This window comes from Dendrobates tinctorius, unplaced genomic scaffold, assembly GCF_039654945.1.
Source record: "Dendrobates tinctorius isolate UK_male_01 unplaced genomic scaffold, ASM3965494v1 ptg000035l, whole genome shotgun sequence".
In the NCBI taxonomy this organism is placed as follows: Eukaryota; Metazoa; Chordata; class Amphibia; order Anura; family Dendrobatidae; genus Dendrobates; species Dendrobates tinctorius.
This window is the reverse complement of record NW_027361703.1, coordinates 71,725,075-71,740,687: the sequence shown is the minus strand read 5'-3', so window position 1 is coordinate 71,740,687 and position 15,613 is coordinate 71,725,075. Positions and strand designations below refer to the sequence as shown.

Here is a 15,613-nt window from a genome sequence, read left to right as displayed (position 1 = left end):
TCCTGTTAGTCTGGAGCACACAACGTCACCACTGCTGCTTTGTGCACAGTTTTTGTACTCAGGACACGCGCACTGGCTCAGTGAGCAAGTGCAGTGCGGTGTTCCTGACACATCTTGAATGAAAAAAAAAGAAATGTTTTGCAAATTTATTAAAAAAGAAAAACTGAATTATCACATGGTCATAAGTATTCAGACCCTTTGCATATTTGTAAAAAAGCACCCTTTTCAGCTAATACAGCCATGAGCCTTCTTGAGAATGATGCAACAAGTTTTTCACACCTGGATTTGGGTATCCTCTGCGATTCTCCACAGTGATCTTGGGGTTCTTCTTTACCTCTCCCACCAAGGCTCATCTCCCATGATTGCTCAGTTTGGCTGGATGGCCAGGTCTAGGAAGACTTCTGGTGGTCCCAAATTTTTCCATTTAAGGATTATGGAGTCCACTGTGCTCTTAGGAACCTTGAATACTGCAGAAATTTTTTTGCAACCTTGTGTCATGATACCAGTGCTGGGTGACCGGCACTTCTGGGGTTAATGTTTTGATCTCAGTGCAGACTCTTACCTGCACACCTGGGACCTATTATGGTGGTCTCTCATTGTTTCTGGGAAAGCTTCTTATAGCCTCAGGAAGCTCCCATCCCACGTCAGTTATACTTTCGCCCTTGGCATTGTGTGGTGATCCCTGAGTGTGTTTGTGCTGTGCTCTGGTTGCTTGATTCTCTGTGTATGACTCAGTCTGTTCTCAGGATATTGCTTTGGATTCTGCTTGGTACCTTCTATGTCTGTTTGGTTTTGACTTCTGCTTGGTCTTGACTATCCGTTCTGTCTCATCCCTGGTACTTTACTGATATTTCTGTGTATGACCTCCGTTTTGCCTGACTCTGAGTATTTCTGTATAGTGTCCTGCCATCTCTGAAAGCAGGACGCTAAGCCCCGCCCCCTTGCAGTCACATGACCGTAGGTCCTATGACTGCTTGCTAAACTCAGCGTCCACAGGTCCTGTGTATCTGTACTTTCCGGCTGTACCTGACCCCGGCCCCCCCTACAGTGCGGGTGAGTCCCTGCTCAGCGGAGGCTGAACGCCGGCGCTGACAGGATCCTGACATTATAACTGACCATTACGTTTTTGGGGTTTTTTTGTGCAGAGAGTTATGGATCCCATACAGTCTCTGGCTGACCAGATGAAAAGTCTGACTCAGATGTTTCAGGGTTTATCTCTGGAGCAGCAAGCTCTGGCTCGTTCTCAGCAGCAGGTTTCTGAGACAGTGCGAGGGGCTTTATCTGCTGGGTCTCCGGGGGCTGGAGCGAGGGATGTTGTTCTGGTGTCTCCAGAACCACCTGTTAAACTGCCTGACTTTTTTTCTTCATGGAGGGGTGCAAATTTTTTTTTCGTTTGAGACCACGTTCCTCTGGGGACGAAAACCAGAAGGTAGGGGTCATCATGTTGTTATTAAGAGGGTCCCCACAAGCTTGGGCTTTCTCCTTTCCTCCCACTGCCCCTGAGAGACTGTCTGTGAATGCATTCTTTGAGGCCCTCGGGCACATTTATGATGAGCCTGACCGAGTGCGATTGGCAGAGGACATGGTGATGAGCGTCTGTCAGGGGAAACACTCGGCTGAGTGGTTTTGTACTGAATTCCGCCGCTGGGCCGCCGAGGTCTCTTGGGACGACGCCGTACTCCGAGGACTCTTTGCAGAGGCTTGTCCGAGCGGCTGCAGGATGCCTTGGCGTTACATCCCCCACCTAACTCTCTCGAGGACGCCATGACCCAGGCTGTCCGGATGGACCGCAGGCTGCGGGCAAGAGGGGTGATGCAGGTGGAGACTAAATTGTTCCCCAGTGGAAAAGAGACTGCCCCTGAGCTCATGGATGTAGGCGCCCTCTCCCTGAGGGATACGGAGAGGAAACGCCGGAAGGACAAGCAGTTATGCTTTTACTGCGGTAAAAGGGGACATTGGAAAAGGAAGTGTCCTGATTGCCCGTCTTCGACCCGGTCGGCGGGAAACGACTAGGTCTGGGTAGTCAACAGGGAGACTACTCAGACCCTCAGGTACCCTTTTCCTCGTTTTCTAAAGTGTTACTTCATGTGGAACTGTTTGTGGACGGTAGTTCTTTTCCCTCTACAGCCTTCGTGGACTGCGGATCATCGATTAATCTCATTGACTCCCAATTGGTCACACACTGCAAGATAGGGACAGTTATGCTGAAGGTTCCGATCAAGGTGGTGGCCATTGACTCCTCTCCCCTCACTAAGGAGGGAATTCTCCTTATGTCTGACTTGTTTTCGCTCAGAGTGGGCGCTACTCATGTGGAAAACCTTAGTTGTTTTGTTCTGGACAATCTACCTGCAGGGTTGTTGTTGGGCATGCCCTGGTTACAACGCCATAACCCAGTTATTAACTGGAAAACGGGGGAGATTGTTCAATGGGGGTTTAATGATTTTAAGTTATGTGATAAATCCGCACTGCTGGTTGAACCTGTTAAATCTGTGTCTGTATCATCTGTCGAGCTGGAAGGTATTCTGGAATGCCTGAAGGACTTCGAAGATGTATTCTCTGAAGGCGAGGCCGAGACGTTACCGCCACATAGACCCTTTGACTGCGCTATCGAGCTGGTCCCGGTGGCTAAATTACCTAAAGCCCGTCTGTTTAATTTATCCGGCCCTGAGCGCTTGGCTATGAAGGAGTACATTGCTGAAAGTCTGCGCAAGGGACACATACGTCCTTCAGTCTCACCTGTGGCGGCAGGTTCCTTTTTTGTAAAGAAAAAAGATGGCAGGTTACGTCCCTGTCTCAATTTTCGGGAGCTTAATCAGATTACTGTATGGAATACGCACCCCCTTCCGTTGATTCCCGACTTGTGTAACCAACTATCAGGGGCAAAGTGGTTTTCTAAACTGGATCTTCGGGGGACATATAATTTGATAAGGGTCCGAGAGGGGGATGAATGGAAAACTGCGTTCCTCACGTCCGTGGGACTGTTTGAAAATTTAGTCATGCCGTTTGGTCTTACCAATGCCCCCGCCATATTTCAGAATTTCATCAACGTGGTATTCTCGGATCTCATTTGTCGTTTTGTCGTTATCTACTTAGATGATATTTTGATATACTCCTCCGACAGGCATTCTCATCTGGTACATGTACGAACTGTTCTCCAAAGACTGAGAGAAAATCATCTGTATGCCAAATGGGAGAAATTTGTATTTTGTGTGCAAGAATTGTCTTTTTTGGGATTAATTGTATCCTGTGAGGGTTTTCGCATGGACACCAAGAAGGTGCAGGCCATTGCGGATTGGGTGCAACCCCGAGATCTTAAGGGTCTTCAGCACTTCTTGGGGTTCGCCAATTATTACCGCAAATTTATCCGGGGGTTTTCGCAGGTGGTCAAACCTCTCATGGATCTAACATGCAAAGGTGCGGATGTGAGAAATTGGTCCTCGCTCGCAAAAGAGGCCTTTGCGACTCTGAAAAAATGCTTTATGTCTGCTCCTGTGTTGGTACAGCCAGATCCATCCAAACCATTTGTGGTGGAGGTGGATGCCTCCGAGGTGGGGGTGGGGGCAGTGTTGTCCCAAGGGCCTGCCACTCTAACCAACCTCAGGCCATATGTTTTCTTTTCCAGGAAGTTCTCTGCTGCTGAAAGAAATTATGATGTAGGCAATAGAGAGCTTCTTGCGGTCAAGTTGGCGTTTGAGGAGAGGAGGCACTTTTTGGAGGGGGCCAGTCACCCGGTTACTGTGATCACTGATCACAAAAATTTGTCATACATTGAGTCTGCTAAAAGATTAACGCCCAAACATGCCCGTTGGTCACTTTTTTTTTTCTCGTTTCCAGTTTACTATTACATTCCGTCCAGGGTCAAAGAATGTCAAGGCTGACGCCTTATCTCGTAGTTTTCACCCTGTGTCTGCCCCTGAGCCACCGTCCTCCATTCTGCACCCTGGGGTGGTGTTAGCAGGGATCTCGTCTGAATTGGAACGGGAAATTGAGGGGACCCAGTCGCTGGCTCCTGCGGCCAAGCCAGGGGGCAAGTAGTTTGTCCCAGAGCAACTTCGCCTTAAACTCTTGCAAGAGTTCCACGAATCCAAGTTGTGTGCTCACCCTGTTATATCAGCCATGCCACTGGCGGTGGCTAGGATCTTCTGGTGGCCTACCCTTGGTTCTGATATAAAGAAACTCATTTCTGGTTGTGGGGTCTGCGCTCGTTCTAAAAGCTCCCATAGCCGGCCGGCGGGGGAGCTGATGCCCTTGGAAGTTCCCGAGAGACCATGGACCCACCTGTCCATGGATTTTATTACCAATCATCCCTCTTCCAGGGGTAATACGGTGGTATGGGTAGTGGTGGACAGATTTTCAAAGCAGGCTCATTTTGTTCCCCTGTCCGCATTAACTTCAGCTGAGACCTTATCCAGATTGTTTGTGCAGCATGTGGTCCGCTTGCATGGGGTACCCCGGAATGTGGTGTCTGATCGTGGTGTGCAGTTTGTGGCTAAGTTTTGGTGTGCTTTCTGCAAAAAATTAGGGATAGCTCTGTCCTTTTCGTCCGCATACCATCCTGAGAGTAATGGTCAGACGGAACGCACTAATCAGTCTCTGGAACAGATCCTCAGATGTCTGACTTCTGCTAGACAGAATGACTGGTGTGATATACTGCCGTTGGCTGAATTTGCCTTCAATAGTCGGGTGAGTCAATCCACTGGTATGTCCCCTTTCTTGATCAACTATGGGTTCAGTCCTCATTTTGGTGAGTTTTCTCGTCTGGATTCGGGGTGTCCCGGGGCTGAGGACTCTGTTCAGCGGTTAAAAGATACATGGGCAGAAGTCCAGCGGCGTATATCTAGGTCTCAAGGCAGGTATAAGTTTTTCACGGACAGGAAACAAACACCTGGTCCCATGTTTCAGGTTGGAGAGAAAGTTTCGCTCTCCACGCAAAACATTAAGGTAAAGATTCAGTCAGCCAAGTTGGGCCCCAAATTCTTTGGCCCGTACAAGATTGTGGAAAAAATCAATCCAGTGGCGTACAGGCTGTGCCTTCCACCCTCTTTCAAGATCCTTAACGTCTTGCACAGATCTCTACTGAAACCTTTCTGAAGCAGTCTGGGGAGAATCCGAGTCCGCTGCTCCTCCGGTTTCGGTTGAGGGACATGTGGAATATGAGATTGGTCACATCGTAGATTCTAGGTTGGTACAGCGGTCAGTACAGTACCTAGTTCATTGGAAGGGGTATGGGCCGGAGGACAGGTCATGGGTGCCGGCCTGGTTGATGCATGCGGATCGCCTGGTTCGGGCTTTCCATGCTAGGTACCTGGGCAAGCCTGTGGGGTCCAAAGGCCCCCCGTTGAGAGGGGGTACTGTCATGATACCAGTGCTGGGTGACCGGCACTTCTGGGGTTAATGTTTTGATCTCAGTGCAGACTCTTACCTGCACACCTGGGACTTATTATGGTGGCCTCTCATTGGTTCTGGGAAAGCTTCTTATAGCCTCAGGAAGCTCCCATCCCCAGTCAGTTATACTTTCGCCCTAGGCATTGTGTGGTGACCCCTGAGTGTGTTTGTGCTGTGTTCTGGCTGCTTGATTCTCTGTGTACGACTCGGTCTGTTCTCAGGATATTGCTTTGGATTCTGCTTGGTACCTTCTATGTCTGTTTGGTTTTGACTTCTCCTTGGCCTTGATTATCCGTTCTGTCTCATCCCTGGTACTTTACTGATATCTCTGTGTATGACCTCCGTTTTGCCTGACTCTGAGTATTTCTGTATAGTGTCCTGCCATCTCTGAAAGCAGGACGCTAAGCCCCGCCCCCTTGCAGTCACATCACTGTAGGTCCTGTGACTGCTTGCTAAACTCAGCGCCCAAAGGTCCTGTGTATCTGTACTTTCCGGCTGTACCTGACCCCGGGCCCCCCTACAATGCGGGTGAGTCCCTGCTCAGCGGAGGCTGCACGCCGGCGCTGACAGGATCCTGACACCTTGGCCACATCTGTGCCATGCCACAATTCTGTCTCTGAGCTCCTTGGCCAGTTCCTTTGACCTCATGATTCTCATTTGGTCTGACATGCACTGTGAGCTGTGAGGTCTAATATAGACAGGTGTGTGCCTTTACAAATCAAGTCCTAATTAAACACAGCTGGACTCCAGTGAAGGAGTAGAACCATCTCAAGGAGGATCACAAGGAAATGGACAGCATGTCACTTAAATATGAATGTCTGAGCATAGGGTCTGAATACTCATGACCATGGAATATTTCAGTTTTTCTTTTTTAATAAATTTGCAAGAATTTCTACATTTGTTTTTTTTCAGTCAAGATGGGATGCAGAGTGTACATTAATGAGAAAAAAATTAACTTTTTTGAATTTACCAAATGGCTGCAATGAAACAAAGAGTGAAAAATTTAAAGCGGTCTGAATACTTTCCGTACCCACTGTAGATTTGTTGGAGAATGCGGGCAGTGTGAACTGAGGCATACCCCAAAGAGTGCTGCATGTCAGTGACTAAGCCTGCAACTCTACAGCTCAAGCCGGCTGGAAAAATGGAGGAGCTTTAGAAACAGGTGGTCCTCATTCAGCAGCAGCAAGAGCTGCAGTTTCAGCGGCAGCAGCAAGAGGCCAAGCAGTTGCAGCAGCAACAGGAGCTACTGGGCCAGCGGCAAGAGGCACTGCAATTCCAGCGACAGCAGCAAGTGGTGCTGCAGTTGCAGGAGCATCAGCGGTGTTAAGAGGAAACCCCTAAGGTAAAGGGCCAACAGCAGAGTCAAGAAGAGACCCCTAAAGTAAGGGGCGATCAGCGGGTGTACCAGTGGTCCTCTGCAGAGTCTCATCCCGCCAGGTCCCAGGCATACAGTTATGGCCAAAAGTATTGACACCCCTGCAATTCTGTCAGATAATACTCAGTTTCTTCCTGAAAATGATTGCAAACACAAATTCTTTGGTATTATATTTTCATTTAATTTGTCTTAAATGAAAAAACACAAAAGAGAATGAAGCAAAAAGCAAAACATTGATCATTTCACACAAAACTCCAAAAATGGGCAGGACAAAAGTATTGGCACCCTCAGCCTAATACTTGGTTGCACAACCTTTAGCCAAAATAACTGCAACCAACCGCTTCCGGTAACCATCAATGAGTTTCTTACAATGCTCTGCTGGAATTTTAGACCATTCTTCTTTGGAAAACTGCTCCAGTTCTATGGGATTCAGGTCTGGACTCATTGCTGGCCACCTTAGAAGTCTCCAGTGCTTTCTCTCAAACCATTTTCTAGTGCTTTTTGAAGTATGTTTTGGGTCATTGTCCTGCTGGAAGACCCATGACCTATGAGGGAGACCCAGCTTTCTCACACTGGGCCCTACATTATGCTGCAAAATTTTTTGGTAGTCTTCAGACTTCATAATGCCATGCACACGGTCAAGCAGTCCAGTGCCAGAGGCAGCAAAGCAACCCCAAAACATCAGGGAACCTAAGCCATGTTTGACTGTAGGGACTGTGTTCTTTTCTTTGAATGCCTCTTTTTTTCTCCTGTAAACTCTATGTTGATGCCTTTGCCCAAAAAGCTCTACTTTTGTCTCATCTGACCAGAGAACATTCTTCCAAAACGTTTTAGGCTTTTTCAGGTAAGTTTTGGCAAACTCCAGCCTGGCTTTTTTATGTCTTGGGGTAAGAAGTGGGGTCTTCCTGGGTCTCCTACCATACAGTCCATTTTCATTCAGACGCCGATGGATAGTACGGGCTTACACTGTTGTACCCTCGGACTGCAGGGCAGCGTGAACTTGTTTGGATGTTAGTCGAGGTTCTTTATCCAACATCCGCACAATCTTGCGTTGAAATCTCTTGTCAATTTTTCTTTTCCGTCCACATCTAGGGAGGTTAGCCACAGTGCCATGGGCTTTAAACGTCTTGATAACACTGCGCACGGTAGACACAGGAACATTCAGGTCTTTGGAGATGAACTTGTAGCCTTGAGATTGCTCATGCTTCCTCACAATTTGGTTTCTCAAGTCCTCAGACAGTTCTTTGGTCTTCTTTCTTTTCTCCATGCTCAATGTGGTACACACAAGGACACAGGACAGAGGTTGAGTCAACTTTAATCCATGTCATCTGACTGCAAGTGTGATTTAGTTATTGCCAACACCTGTTAGGTGCCACAGGTAAGTTACAGGTGCTGTTAATTAGACAAATTAGAGAAGCATCACATGATTTTTCGAACAGTGCCAATACTTTTGTCCACCCTCTTTTTTATGTTTGGTGTGGAATTATATCCAATTTGGCTTTAGGACAATTCTTTTTGTGTTTTTTCATTTAAGACAAATTAAATGAAGATAATACCAAAGAATTTGTGTTTGCAATCATTTTCAGGAAGAAACTGAGTATTATCTGACAGAATTGCAGGCGTGTCAATACTTTTTGACACAACTGTATGACCTACTGCAGTTGGTAGAGGAATGGCTCCAGCCTGAGACTTTGACCCCAGCCCAGATGATAGAGGTCGACCGGCTGGTGAGGGCTCTGCCGGCCGCCATGCAGCGTTGGGTGGGGCAAGGGGACCTGGGCACTCTGGACCTGCTGATAAGTTTGAATGAGTAGTATATAGCCACTCAGGATTTTGTACCAGAGCGTGGGAAAAGTAAAAAAACCACTGTTGGGGCTAACCAGAACTGAGCCCGTGAGGAGGCGGTAACCCGAAGAGGGGGTAACAAAAGGTCCCGTTTCCCCTAAAGCGGCTTCAAGGTATAGTCGTGCTGCAGTTATTAAGTGTTGGCGGTGTCAAGGGCCCGGACATGTGGCTGTCAACTGCCCTATGACATCTGAACCCATGGACTGCGGGTACATTCGCTGTGTGTCTTTGTATGTCCAGCCAGTCTATACCGCCACTACGGGCATTGCTGGCGGTGAACCGCAGCTGTGCCGGGTACTCATCAACGGGTGCCAAACTGATGCTCTCCTGGACTCGGGGAGCACAGTGACTTTGGTCCATGGGTCCCTTGTTGCCGGGGACAACCCCAAAGGACGGAAAGTGGAGGTGATGGGTATCCATGGGGAAATTCGAGAATACCCGTCCACGGAGGTTTATTTTTCTATATCATGCATGTGGTGGGAGTAGTGAAGACTCTTCTATAGGGGACTGTGTTGGGAAGAGGCTTGCCCCTGTTCTGGTCCCTGTGGGAGACCAGGGTTACCCCTCCCAAGGTAAATGTTGTTCCTGGTGCAGAACCCAAAGATCCCAAGTCAAGGATACCTGCCATAGGGGTCGCCAACCTAGGGAAAGAGTATAACCCCGATAGGCTTCCCCTAGAGGTATTACCAGGAAAGTTCGAGGAGACCCCACCGAACCCAGAGCTGGAAATGTCCCCTGGTAAGTTCAGGACAGTCCAGTTCCAGGATCCCATGCAGAGACGCCCGTTCAAAAAGAAAGCCTGGAGGAACCGGGAATGAGTGGTCACTGAGGTGACTACAGTCATATACACAGGGAATCCTCTGGCCCCAGCCAAGGATGTAGCTGGGGGTCAGGTTAAAATAAATAAAGCTCTCACTAGACAGCAGCATCAGGAGGCTCGAGTTCAGATGCGACGTGGTATGCTCGGAGTTGCCGGGGCGGACCTCGGCGTTTCGACGGACGTAGTCACCGAGGCATGGGTAAGGGTACAGAGGAAACGGTGCCAAGAGCCCGAGGGCAAGTACTTAGGTTACGGGATGAGCTGCGGGGTTAGTGAACCCCAAATAAACAAGGTCGAGACCACCCAAAACTGGCCAAAATCTACTGTTAGTCAGGAAAGTGGACATGTCTTCTTGAAAGGAGAACGGGTAGGTGGGTAATCATGTAACAAAGTGTGGAGGAGAAACGCGAAGGGGAGGGATACTTCCTTCGTCAACCGATGGTTCCAGTCCCTACTTTGGTTTCTCAGTATAGTGTCAGGCGGGGGTGTGCCAGGGTCATGCGGATGCTCTGTCACGCTCCCATGTGGGGTGACAAGTGTTCAACCCCACAGGTTTGAACAGAGGGGGTATGTGACGCAGTGACCTGTGTCACATGTAGGGGTCGTTGTGTGTTCCCCCAGGATGCGCACAGAGGCATATTGAGGCCATGGGAGTGCATTGCAGTCACAGGCGTAGCTGTGGTTGCAAAGCAGAATAAAAGTGAGTATAGGTCTCGGACATGCTGGTTAACCAAGGCAGACTTAGAGGAAACCTGCTCTGGGCTTTTGTGTTTTGAAACAGACTACAGATGGTAGTGGTGCTGTCCGTTTCATTCCTGGCCCGGGTTTTCCATGGGGATCATGGCCACAGGTTCTAGTTAAAAACCCTGCAGTAAAGGGTTTGGGTGTGTCAGGGTCAGTGTCAGTGTTAGTTTGGTCTGGCAAGTGTGCAGAACAGAAGGCTCAGCAGAGCTCCACCAGTGTGAGGCAACACAGACAAGCGGAGCTGAAAGGCCTGGCACCCACAGCGTACACGGTGGTGCAGTCACCCACAGCAACAGGTCTCGGAGGTAGAAGTGGACTGTCTTCTGCCCGGCGGTAAACTGGAGGAGGACTGGCGTGTTTATTGACTATAAGCTGGAGGATATGTGCCCGACTGCGATCCGGAGGAAGTCGTGTGCTGTGTTTTTGCTGTGAGTAATCATTAAAGAGACTTTTGTTTTGGAACTTTTCTGAGTCACTGCCTCATTACTGCTCAGTGTGGATGCCGCTGCACTACAATCCATAGACTTGCATTGGCAAGCTAGATTCTATACTTGGATCTACATTGAACAAGTCTTCGTGCTTTTCTAAGGACCACTCAGAGAGAGGAAAGAATAAAAAATAAATAAAAATCAGACATGTGAACATCTCTATAGATCATCATAGATATGAGCTCGATCCATGAAAGACAAGGATAGCTCTCATACGAGAAAAACTGACATCTAAATGAGCCCTTAGTCAGACTGCGGAAAGTCGGAAAAAGTTAGAATTATCCAACAGTGGCCTTAGTAATACATCACAAAGACTTCATATCACAGTAATGTTTACTTTGCAATGCCAGGTCTAATTTTTCCATGATGTCACATCCAAGGGACTCAAGTGAAGAACAAGTTGGTAAGAGAAACCTCAGCCTACAAGTTTAACTCTTGTAAAACTATTAAAACACAGCTCAGCAAAAATCTGTCAAACAGTAAAGTATTTAGCAGCTGATAAAGGATGTAAAACAATACATAAAATACCGTAGCTGCAATTTAGTGTTACTACACATTTATACAGTGTTATCAGTTACAAAGTAACTTTTGTGAAATGGTATATCAGAGACAATGTATTAACAGTACTTTATATATTACATTAGTTTCCATTACACCATGGTGGAAACCCTTGACAGGCACTATCAGGTGATTTGGATCTAAAAATATTTATCAGAGCAAGCCCCCCCATTTACTAACTTTTAGCAGATAATCCCCTTTGTCAGGCAGTAAAGTACTCACTCAAAGTACAGTCTCTGCAGCTTATTGATGTAAAATGAGTACGCCTTTTTAAACAGCTCTGGCGACACCTGAATGGAAAAAGAAGACCTGTGTCAAAGAAAAGCCAAACAATAGGAAAAACTGATGATTTATGTCCAGGACTATGCACGGTAATCACTTAGTCACCATCTAAGTGGCACGACACAGGATTACATGACTTACTCTCAACTGTTCCCAGGAGAGGTCTACTTTCAAACAAAGGACTTTCATTAAATACAGTAGCTAAAACATTCCACATCAGGATCGGAGAGTTATATACATGACACATATATATGCCCACAGTATATATAGAAAGTCTACCACATTAATAACATTGTAAATTTACATTGAAGGCTGCTGATCCTTCAATCAGATGAACAATTTTTTACCCATCTTTGAATGAAAATCAGAGAAAAAACATTTTGATATGCAAAACCCAATGAAACATACCAAAATACAAAAGAAAGCATAGTAGAAACATAATTCGTGTGAACAGAGATAGATGTCACTTGTTTCCGCTTGATCCAAAGCCTAAGGGATTTCAGCCAGTCCTATAGAAATTGAATGGAGCAGCATTGAGCATAGTAGACCACCAGCCTACTCAATGGTGGACCCTGGACCACTATCTCACAGTGCGGGAAACCATAGCGATAAGCAGTAAGTTGCAATCATGGTACAAGTTCAGAAGCCAGAATAGGTCAGCCTTGAATCTATAGACAAGAAAAACTTCACAGAATGTAAGGCTGTGTGGACACGTTGCATTTTGCTGCATTTTTTCAGTGCAGATTTGTCACAAAACTTGAAGGATTTCCAGATTCCAACAAAGTAAATGAGAATCATGGAGTCTGATGATTTTGCTGCAGATTTCACCCATACTAATGAGTGGACAAAAATCCGTAACAAAAGTGCAAGTAAATAACACTGCAAAAACATGCTTATGTAGTGATGTTTTTCCTGCCAAGAGATGCAAAAAATGTTGCAGGAATGTCTGCACCAAAAAATTAATATGTGCACATAGCCATACATGGCATATAAAAATAATCTAGACTAAGTTGCAAAATACACTCAAACAATAATAAGCAATGAGGTCATAAAAAAAATCTTCTAGCACTACATGGGATTTTGACTTTAGAACAATAGGACTCCGATAGAGCCAACACAATTCTAGTAAAGATAAACAAAAGTAAAATTTTGTTAAGGTACAGTGCCTTGCAAAAGTTTTCAAACCTTTCCCACATATCATGCTTCAAACATAAAGATACCAAATGTAAATTTTTGGTGAAGAATCAACAACAAGTGGGACACAATTGTGAAGTTGAATGAAATGTATTGGTTATTTTAAATTTTTGTGGAAATTCAAAAACTGAAAAGTGGGGTGTGCAATATTATTTGGCCCCTTTACTTTCAGTACAGCAAACTCACTCCAGAAGTTCATTGTGGATCTCTGAATGATCCAATGTTGTCCTAAATGACTAATGGTGATAAATATAATCCACCTGTGTGTAATCAAGTCTCCGTATAAATGCACCTGCTCTGTGATAGTCTCAGGTTTCTGTTTGAAGCACAGAGAGCATCATGAAGACCAAGGAACACAACAGGCAGGTCCGTGGTACTGTTGTGGAGAAGTTTAAAGCTGGATTTGGATACAAAATGATTTCCAAAACTTTAAACATCCCAAGGAGCTTGGTGCAAGCAATCATATTGAAATGGAAGGAGTATCATACCACTGCAAATCTACCAAGACCCGGCTGTCCCTCGAAACTTTCATCTCACACAAGGAAAAGACTGATCAGAGATGCAGCCAAGAGGCCCATGATCACTCTGGATGAACTGCAGAGATCTACAGCTGAGGTGGGACAGTATGTCCATAGGACAACAATCAGTTGTACATCTGGCCTTTATGGAAGAGTGGCAAGAAGAAAGCCATTTCTCAAAGATATCCATAAAAAGTGTCATTTAAAGTTTGCAACAAGCCACCTGGGAGACACACCAAACATGTGGAAGAAGGTGCTCTGGTCAGATGAAACCAAAATCGAACTTTTTGGCAACAATGCCAAGCGATATGTTTGGCGTAAAGGCAACACAGCGCATCACCCTGAACACATCATCCCCACTGTCAAACATGGTGGTGGCAGCATTGTGGTTTTCTTCAGCAGGGACAGGGAAGATGGTTAAAATTGATGGGAAGATGGATGGAGCCAACTAAAGGACCATTCTTGAAGAAAACCTGCTGGAGTCTGCAAAAGACCTGAGACTGGGATGGAGATTTGTCTTCCAACAAGACAATGATCCTAAACATAAAGTAAAATCTACAATGGAATAGTTCACAAATAAACGTATCCAGATGTTAGAATGGCCAAGTCAAAGTCCAGACCTGAATCCAATCGAGAATCTGTGGAAAGAGCTGAAAACTGCTGTTTACAAAAGATCTTCATCAAACCTCACTGAGCTTGAGCTGTTTGCCAAGGAAGAATGGGCAAGAATTTCAGTCTCTCGATGTACAAAACTGATAGAGACATACCCCAAGCGACTTGTAGCTGTAATCGCAAGCAAAAGTTGGCGCAACAAAGTAGTATGTTAAAGGGACCGAATAATATTACACGTCCGAATATTCAATTTTTGAATTTCCACAAAAATTTAAGATAACCAATAAATTTCTTTCAAATTCACAATTGTGTCCAACTTGTTGTTGATTCTTCATCAAAAATTTACATTTGGTATCTTTATGTTTGAAGCATGATATGTGGGAAAAGATTGAAAAGTTCCAGGGGGCCGAATACTTTCGCAAGGCACTGTATATGCTGCCCATTTTTAATGGCTTTGGATAGTCTACTTATTGCCAATGAGGTGAAACTTTCTCACGGTGCTAGTGGTGAGCTCATTGAGGTCATCGCAGTTCATCAGCCTGACTGGGAACACAGCATCAGTGACCTGCAGTACCTCAATGAGGTCACCACTGGTCACGGACGTTACACTCGCAGCAGTTCATTCTCCAATGGTTTTCAGCCTGGTTGGTTGCATCTTGGCACCGTCCAGGTTGAAAACTATTGCAGACATGGATTACGGTGTGGTACAGAAACTTGGACAGGTGAGAGATATGGTTGTTGTTTTATTTATTTTTTAAGGAGACAATGGCTTCAATGGAATTGGCATTAGGCAAGCATAACTGTGTTTGTTATTTTAAAATAAAAAGCGTGTTTTTTTTCCATTTCAACTAAGGACTTTATACTGGCTGTGTGTTTATTTACTATATACTGTGTGTGTGCCAAGAGCGTGCAAAGCAGGAATCAAAGCAAAAGGTGGCTACTTTGAAGAACCTAGAATATAAGACATATTTTCAGTTGTTTCACACTTTTTAGTTAATTATGTAATTCCACTTGTGTTAATTCATAGTTTTGATGCCTTCAGAGTGTATCTACAATTTTCAGAGTCATGAAAATAAAGAAAACACTTTGAATGAGAAGGTGTGTCCAAACTTTTAGTCTGTACTGTATATAAACTAGAGGATTACTAATGAAGAGGCATCTTACCAGACTGAGAATACCAGCCCCAGCTGTCTGCTTTAGCTTGTCAAAAATGAAGGGAGGACTTCACACCGTTGTTTTTTTAACTATTTATTTAAATAATAAAAAACGGTGTGGGCACCCCTCTGTTCTCGATAACCAGCCTTGCTAAAGCTGACAGCTGAGGGTTGCATTGCAGTCAGCTGTCAGTTTTGCCTTGCTGGTTATCAAAAATACAGGGGGACCCACATCAATTTTTTGAAGTGAGGCTCTGGAATTCTCTTCCTTCAGCCTTCAAAACTATGTTACTATGTTATTTATTTATTTATTCATAGCACAGGCACCGGCTGATGAATACTCCCATCAGCTGCCTCCTGCTCTCACTGTTATCAACAACAGGAATAGGCTGATGAGAGTAGTCATCCCATCAGCAAATGCCTGTGACCGGAGGTAAACTTTCAACTTCGGACAGGTGAGGGATATTGTTGTTTTTTTTATTTGTATTTGATCATAGGGGACAATGGCTTCAGGGGATTAGGTGTTAATGTATAATTTTATTTTTTATTTTATTCTTAATTTTACACTTGAATACAACTCTCAACATTGTCCACTGCTTGCATTGATCGTTGGCACCGCAGGGGACAATAATGCGAGC

General features: G+C 45.5%; 1 protein-coding gene across 1 annotated transcript in view; it reads right to left on the bottom strand.

Moving 5' to 3' along the window:
• Positions 1–15,613, bottom strand: part of FBXL13 (F-box and leucine rich repeat protein 13) — a 396,865-nt gene that overhangs the window by 333,510 nt on the left and 47,742 nt on the right. The window contains exon 4 of the mRNA XM_073573638.1: positions 11,438–11,505. Within this exon, the coding sequence (XP_073429739.1) occupies positions 11,438–11,505 (68 nt within the window). The remainder of the gene's footprint in view (positions 1–11,437; positions 11,506–15,613) is intronic.